This window comes from Anopheles funestus, unplaced genomic scaffold (assembly GCF_943734845.2).
Source record: "Anopheles funestus unplaced genomic scaffold, idAnoFuneDA-416_04 scaffold_145_ctg1, whole genome shotgun sequence".
Taxonomy (NCBI): domain Eukaryota; kingdom Metazoa; phylum Arthropoda; class Insecta; order Diptera; family Culicidae; genus Anopheles; species Anopheles funestus.
In genome coordinates this window covers 34673-42806 of record NW_026045292.1, presented here as the reverse complement: position 1 = coordinate 42806, position 8134 = coordinate 34673, and the positions used below count along the sequence as shown (strand labels likewise).

At 43.8% G+C, this 8134-nt stretch overlaps 1 protein-coding gene across 1 annotated transcript; it reads left to right on the top strand.

The window, feature by feature from the left end:
* The first annotated feature begins 2460 nt into the window (after positions 1 to 2460).
* On the top strand, positions 2461 to 6245 carry LOC125774318 (uncharacterized). Its single transcript, XM_049444591.1, has 3 exons — positions 2461 to 3169; positions 3860 to 6138; positions 6195 to 6245. Exons 1-3 carry the CDS (start codon positions 2461 to 2463, stop codon positions 6243 to 6245), a joined length of 3039 nt encoding a protein of 1012 aa, XP_049300548.1.
* The last annotated feature ends 1889 nt before the right edge of the window (positions 6246 to 8134 follow it).

The window sequence follows — 8134 nt, the reverse complement described above, 5'->3', positions numbered from 1 at the left end:
TAGTTAAAGTTGGTGTTTTTGGCCAAAGTTGGTAGAAAATGCATGTATGTAGTTAAAGTTGATGTTTTTGGTTAAAGTTGGTAGAAAATGCATGTATGTAGTTAAAGTTGATGTTTTTGGCCAAAGTTGGTAGAAAATGCATGTATTTGGTCAAACTTGATGTTTTTGGTTAAAGTTGGTAGAAAATGCATGTATGTAGTTAAAGTTGGTGTTTTTGGTTAAAGTTGGTAGAAAATGGATGTTTGTAGTCAAAGTTGGTGTTTTTGGCCAAAGTTGGTAGAAAATGGATGTTTGTAGGCAAAGTTGGTGTTTTTGGCTAAAGTTGGTAGAAAATGCATGTATGTAGTTAAAGTTGATGTTTTTGGCCAAAGTTGGTAGAAAATGCATGTATGTAGTTAAAGTTGGTGTTTTTGGTTAAAGTTGGTAGAAAATGCATGTATGTAGTTAAAGTTGGTGTTTTTGGTTAAAGTTGGTAGAAAATGGATGAGTCAAAGTTGGTGTTTTTGGCCAAAGTTGGTAGAAAATGGATGTTTGTAGGCAAAGTTCTTGTTTTTGGCTAAAGTTGGTAGAAAATGCATGTATGTAGTTAAAGTTGATGTTTTTGGCCAAAGTTGGTAGAAAATGCATGTATTTGGTCAAACTTGATGATTTTGGTTAAAGTTGGTAGAAAATGCATGTATGTAGTTAAAGTTGATGTTTTTGGCCAAAGTTGGTAGAAAATGCATGTATGTAGTTAAAGTTGGTGTTTTTGGTTAAAGTTGGTAGAAAATGCATGTATGTAGTTAAAGTTGGTGTTTTTGGCCAAAGTTGGTAGAAAATGCATGTATGTAGTTAAAGTTGATGTTTTTGGTTAAAGTTGGTAGAAAATGCATGTATGTAGTTAAAGTTGGTGTTTTTGGCCAAAGTTGGTAGAAAATGCATGTATGTAGTTAAAGTTGGTGTTTTTGGTTAAAGTTGGTAGAAAATGCATGTATGTAGTTAAAGTTGGTGTTTTTGGCCAAAGTTGGTAGAAAATGCATGTATGTAGTTAAAGTTGGTGTTTTTGGTTAAAGTTGGTAGAAAATGCATGTATGTAGTTAAAGTTGGTGTTTTTGGCCAAAGTTGGTAGAAAATGCATGTATGTAGTTAAAGTTGGTGTTTTTGGCTAAAGTTGGTAGAAAATGCATGTATGTAGTTAAAGTTGATGTTTTTGGCCAAAGTTGGTAGAAAATGCATGTATGTAGTTAAAGTTGGTGTTTTTGGTTAAAGTTGGTAGAAAATGCATGTATGTAGTTAAAGTTGATGTTTTTGGCCAAAGTTGGTAGAAAATGCATGTATGTAGTTAAAGTTGGTGTTTTTGGTTAAAGTTGGTAGAAAATGCATGTATGTAGTTAAAGTTGGTGTTTTTGGCCAAAGTTGGTAGAAAATGCATGTATGTAGTTAAAGTTGATGTTTTTGGTTAAAGTTGGTAGAAAATGCATGTATGTAGTTAAAGTTGGTGTTTTTGGCCAAAGTTGGTAGAAAATGCATGTATGTAGTTAAAGTTGATGTTTTTGGTTAAAGTTGGTAGAAAATGCATGTATGTAGTTAAAGTTGGTGTTTTTGGCCAAAGTTGGTAGAAAATGCATGTATGTAGTTAAAGTTGGTGTTTTTGGTTAAAGTTGGTAGAAAATGCATGTATGTAGTTAAAGTTGGTGTTTTTGGTTAAAGTTGGTAGAAAATGCATGTATGTAGTTAAAGTTGGTGTTTTTGGCTAAAGTTGGTAGAAAATGCATGTATGTAGTTAAAGTTGGTGTTTTTGGCCAAAGTTGGTAGAAAATGCATGTATGTAGTTAAAGTTGGTGTTTTTGGCCAAAGTTGGTAGAAAATGCATGTATGTAGTTAAAGTTGATGTTTTTGGTTAAAGTTGGTAGAAAATGCATGTATGTAGTTAAAGTTGGTGTTTTTGGCCAAAGTTGGTAGAAAATGCGTGTATTTGGTTAAAGTTGGTGTTTTTGGTTAAAGTTGGTAGAAAATGCATGTATGTAGTTAAAGTTGGTGTTTTTGGCCAAAGTTGGTAGAAAATGCATGTATGTAGTTAAAGTTGGTGTTTTTGGCCAAAGTTGGTTGTATACACAAGAATAACAATAGTGGTATAAACCGACAGTTTGCTGGTTTCGTCAAGTTTCAGCAACTGTCGTATTGTGAGTGCCGGTGGCACTCGGTGGGCACTCAGAGAAAAGGTTATAAAAGGAAAAACAAATAAACAAAATCCCTCTTCTTCGCTTAAAAATCCCGCCCGGTAACTATTAGAAAGAAAATTCAGCATCCGAATTCCGCAAGTTTGTTCATGGTGCCGTGACCAGGATACGCCGAATTGCTGGTTATTAATTTGCGGATTCTCGCGAACTGTTTTTCCTACGCATAACGCAAATTTTATCGCGACACAACACTCCCGTTTTTTCGTTACCGCTGACGAAGCTATTTCCATCGTGTCTGATCATGCCAGCGTCTGCCGTCATTCTATCGTCCCGAAGGGCAATTTTGCTGGTCTCATTAGATCGCCACGAGAAGTTCCTCCTTGATTTTCTCCCGGAACGAGACGCTATCGAGGTCGAAACGCGCATAACAAAGTTCGACCAGCTGTCCATTGACTTGGAGAAAATCCAAGGTCAGCTAGAGGATTTGGCAATCACTGAAGAAGAAATTGCGCACAATGCCGCTTTACGCGATGATTTTGAGCCGCGCTTGATACGCGCACATTCCCAGCTAAAGGCTAAAAGGGTGCATGTTCCTCGAAGCATTAGTTCCACACCAAACGCTGGCCCGAGCCCCCTAGTAGGCATTAAACTTCCCACCATCGCGCTTCCCGAATACGATGGTGATTACATGCAGTGGCTAACGTATAGGGACACTTTTGAGGGCTTAATACATGATAACCCCGACCTACCGCCGATCCAAAAGTTCCACTATTTGCGCGCATCCTTAAAGGGAGAAGCCGCTAAGGTTATTGAATCCATCACCATCAGTGCCGCAAACTATGAAATAGCATGGAAAATACTGACGGAGCGTTACTCTAACGAGTACCTGTTAAAAAAGCGTCATTTGCAAGCCTTATTCGGAATGGCCACCATGAAACGGGAAAGTGCCTCAACCCTTCACCATCTTGTCGATGAGTTCGAGCGGCACAAGAAAACGCTAAACCACTTGGGTGAAAACACAGATGCTTGGAGTAGCGTATTGGAACATTTGCTATGCACAAAATTGCCTACAACAACGTTGCGCGATTGGGAGGAATTTGCATCAACAAATGAAAATCCAAGCTACGAAGGCTTGGTGCAATTTTTGCAACGCCGAATGCGAGTGCTCGAAACTCTGATGGTAAACAATACCGACGCGCCCTCTAGCGGAAATCACACGCACTTCACACACAAACAATCGAATCTCACTCGGCTGGCTAGTTTTCCGTCTACCTCTCACGAAGCACGTAGGTGCATAATATGCCAGCAAGAGCATAGCATCACGAAATGTCCGCGATTCATGACTATGGGTCCGGAAGAACGATATCGACAGGTCATGTCCAATAAACTATGCTTAAACTGTCTGCGGGACAACCACCGAGCGCGCGATTGCTCCTCGCAATACAAATGCAGACACTGTCACTCAGCACACCATACACTGTTACACAACGTACACAACGCACAAGGAGCACTTCCCACTGCAAACACCATGCCAGCTGCGCGAAATGTTCCGGTAAGCCACCCACAGAACAAAGACGATCACGCCACAAACACCCAAAGACACCACGTAGCAGCACACGCAAGCCAGCAAACATATGATCATGTTTTTCTGCAAACTGCCGTGGTACACGTTGCTGATTCACATGGTACTCTGCATCCAGTGCGAGCACTATTGGATAGTGCCTCGCAGCCTGATTTGATGAGCACCAGGCTTGCTCAGAGGTTAGCGTTGAAACTTGATACGGTCAACGTAACGCTCATCGGTGCGGGTCACTCTTCCACCCCGGTGCGGAAATCGGTGCGTGCGAAGATTTCCTCCCGAACGGGCCAATATCAGCTGAATGCTGATTTCTTGATTGTGGACAATTTGATTGGGGATTTGCCAGCACATGATGTGCGCACCGCCGAGTGGCAAATTCCGCCGAATTTTATGCTTGCCGACCCCCAGTTTAATAAGTCGGCACCGCTCGATCTTATCCTCGGTGCCCGGCATTATCATGCATTTTTCCAGAGCGGGGCGCAATATAAAATTTCGTATAACCTTCCTGTCCTCATTGAAAGTGTGTTCGGCTGGATCGTGACCGGCTCAGCATCAGCATGTAATGATAACACCGAAACTTCCAACGCATCTTCCGTCGTCTGCATGAGCACGCTTGAGGAATCACTCGAGCGATTCTGGAAGGTGGAAGAATTACAAATAAGAGATGGTTACTCCCCCGAAGAAAGGTATTGCGAAAAATTATACCAAGATACAACACAACGAGACGATACTGGTCGTTATATTGTACGTTTACCAAAGCAGCCTGACTTTGAAGAAAAGCTGGGTCTTTCGAAATTATCAGCTCTACGACGTTTTACAATGCTCGAAAGGCGCCTAGAACGCGATCCTCATATTAAAGCGGCATACCATGAATTCATGCATGAATATTTGGAGCTAGGGCACATGTCGCTGATACAAGCTCCAGCTGACGACGAATCAGCATATTATCTGCCGCACCATCCCGTATTCAAGGCTTCGAGCACAACAACAAAAACCAGGGTGGTGTTTGATGGATCAGCGAAAACATCATCTGGATACTCGCTCAACGAAGCGCTATGTGTCGGCCCTGCAGTGCAGGATGATTTGCTGGACATCATTCTGCGATTCCGCACGTATAAGGTGGCGGTTGTTGGAGACATTGCTAAAATGTACCGCCAAATACTACTGCATCCAGACGATAGGAAGTATGCCCGCATTTGTTTCCGGTTTGATGCGCATTCACCGATCCAGTATTACGAGCTGAACACCGTAACCTATGGGTTGTCCCCATCATCCTTCCTTGCAACTCGAACCTTGCAGCAGCTTGCAATCGATGAGGGAACCACATATCCTGTTGCCGCATCCGCTCTGAAGAACAATTTCTACGTGGACGACTTCATAGGCGGTGCGGATTCGATCGAAAGTGCTCGGCGTCTACGAGTAGAGTTAGATGAATTACTTTCAAGGGGTGGTTTTGAATTACGGAAGTGGACTTCAAACCGATTAGAGGTACTTACCGGTCTAACTGCGGATCAGATCGGCACACAGTCAGCGCTACAGTTTATACCCGACGAAACGGTAAAGACTCTTGGAGTTTCGTGGGAGCCAGAACATGATGTTCTATCATTCGAGTCCGCAATCGACACCGACACAGCAAGTCCTACTAAAAGAAGCATCCTCTCTAACATAGCCCGCATGTTCGATCCGCTTGGCCTGATTTCTCCCATAGTCGTACGAGCCAAAATCTTGATGCAGGAGTTGTGGTTGCAGAAAGCTGGTTGGGACGATCTTGTTCCTGATTCTATCTGCAAGAAATGGAAAAATATTCAGCAAGATTGGCCACTCATATCCGGTTTTAAGATCGATCGCTATGCGCTGTTACCTGGTAGTAAATTGCAGTTACACACCTTCTGTGACGCATCTGAAGCAGCTTACGGGGCCTGCATTTATGTTCGTTGCGAAAGTGAGCAAGGGGAAGTTCGCACCACTTTACTTTCATCCAAGTCGCGAGTGGCACCACTTAAGCGTGTCACACTACCTCGACTGGAACTGTGTGCTGCAGTATTAGGCGCTCATCTTTATGATCGTGTCAAGAAGGCGATGGGACTACACGCAGCAGAAGTATTCTTTTGGTCCGATTCTACCGTCACGTTAAAGTGGATCAGCGCCTCACCTAACACGTGGGCAACGTTCGTAGGCAACCGAGTATCGGAGGTGCAGCATTATACTCATCCTCGTCAGTGGAGGCATGTTCCCGGCTCAACTAACCCTGCCGATCTCGTCTCACGCGGCATGTCAGCAGCAGATTTCCTGCAGAGCAAGCTGTGGAGTTGCGGTCCGGAATGGCTAGCACTACCCGCATCCAACTGGCCCAACTGTAATCCTGAACCAGCTGAAGATACGAATCTCGAAATTCGTCAGGTGAGTGCTGCCTATGTAAACACCATCACTAACCCTTGGTTTACGTTGTGTTCCAGCTACACGCGATTGTTGCGCATCGTTGCATACTGCATTCGCTTCACACGTAACACTAAGGAGAAGGCACGCACTCAACGAACACCAACACACTTCGCATCACCTTTAGTCATCACTCCCGAACACATGGAAGCTGCTAAAACTGTGCTATGTCGTTTAGCACAGCAAGACGCATTTTCAGCGGAGCTACGACAATTGGCAAAAGGTGAAGCAATAGGAAGACAATCACCACTACGGCGACTCAACCCATTCCTCGATGAGCAAGGAATAATACGAGTAGGAGGACGATTGAAGCTTTCGCAGCTTCCCTACCAATCTCAGCATCCCATAGTACTTCCTAAGAAGCACAAATTCGCACATCTAATTGCAACCCACTATCACGAGCAACTTATGCATGGCGGCGGAAGACTATTGCTGTCGCAAATAAGGGAAGCATATTGGCCACTAGACGGAAGGTGCTTGGTGAAAAAAATCGTGCGAAACTGTTTCCGTTGCATACGTCACGATCCTACACTCGAGCAACAACAAATCGGCCAACTTCCACCACCTCGGGTCATTCCCAGCCGGCCGTTCTCCGTAACCGGAGTGGATTACGCTGGCCCATTCTATCTGAAACCAGCACATCGTCGAGCTGCCGCTGTTAAAAGCTACTTGTGCGTATTTGTATGCTTCGCAACGAAAGCGGTCCACTTAGAGCTGGTGGGCGACCTCACCACAGCTGGTTTTCTGGCGGCGTTACATCGATTTGCATCCCGTCGCGGTTTACCAGCGCACATACACTCAGACAACGGAAAGAATTTCGAAGGCGCTGCGCACGAGCTCAGCGAACTAGTCAACATGCTGAACGACGAACAGCAGCAGCACATCATTGCCACCAATTGTGCCAACAAAGGTATCACTTGGCATTTCACTCCACCCAAAGCTCCACACTTCGGTGGATTATGGGAAGCAGCGGTGAAAACAGCCAAACGACACCTCTATCGTCATCTAGGCAGCTCGAGGCTGTCATACGAAGGATATTGCACTATCCTTCAACAAATCGAAGCGGCAATGAACTCCCGACCCTTACTGCCTATGTCCGACGACCCGAATGATCTGGCAGCACTTACCCCAGCGCATTTCCTCATCGGTACGTCCATGCACGCAGTTCCTGTTCCTGACTACACCAAATTGAAGGCGTACACTCTCGATGAACTGCAAAGGTGGCAGCTAATCGTTCAGCGATTCTGGAAGCATTGGGCTACGGAGTATCTGCAGGAAATGCAGAAAGACAACATGAGACATCACCGAACCAACGATATACTCCCCGGCCGATTGGTTATACTACTGGATGAATCCTTACCAACAACCCGATGGCCCCTAGCACGCATCGTTGCAATTCATCCTGGAGAGGACCAGCTCACACGTGTGGTAAAACTACAAACGGTAAAAGGGATCATCACTCGTCCGATCAACAAAATCTGCTTACTGCCGTTAGCGGACGGTGAAACCACATGCTAGTTCCTTTCGACTTTGTTATGACATTCTGTCATGGGGGGGAGTATGTTTACACAAGAATAACAATATAGTGGTATAAACCGACAGTTTGCTGGTTTCGTCAAGTTTCAGCAACTGTCGAATTGTGAGTGCCGGTGGCACTCAGTGGGCACTCAGAGAAAAGGTTATAAAAGGAAAAACAAATAAACAAAATCTCTCTTCTTCGCTTAAAAATCCCGCCAATCGTACGGTAACTATTAGAAAGAAAATTCAGCATCCGAATTCCGCAAGTTTGTTCAGTTAGTTTTGGTATAAGTTAGGTTTTTTAGAAAAAGTTAGTTTTGGTATAAGTTAGGTTTTTTCGAAAAAGTTAGTTTTGGTATAAGTTAGGTTTTTTAGAAAAAGTTAGTTTTGGTATAAGTTAGGTTTTTGAGAAAAAGTAAGTTTTGGTATAAGTTAGGTTTTT

Bases quoted from the DNA above. Each gene is read 5' to 3' on its own strand.
- LOC125774318 (XM_049444591.1), top strand. From the start codon at position 2,461: ATGCCAGCGTCTGCCGTCATTCTATCGTCCCGAAGGGCAATTTTGCTG. The intron at 3,170-3,859 runs GTGAAAACACAG...CTCTGCATCCAG, and splicing joins GAAAACGCTAAACCACTTGG to TGCGAGCACTATTGGATAGT. The intron at 6,139-6,194 runs GTGAGTGCTGCC...GTTGTGTTCCAG, and splicing joins CGAATCTCGAAATTCGTCAG to CTACACGCGATTGTTGCGCA.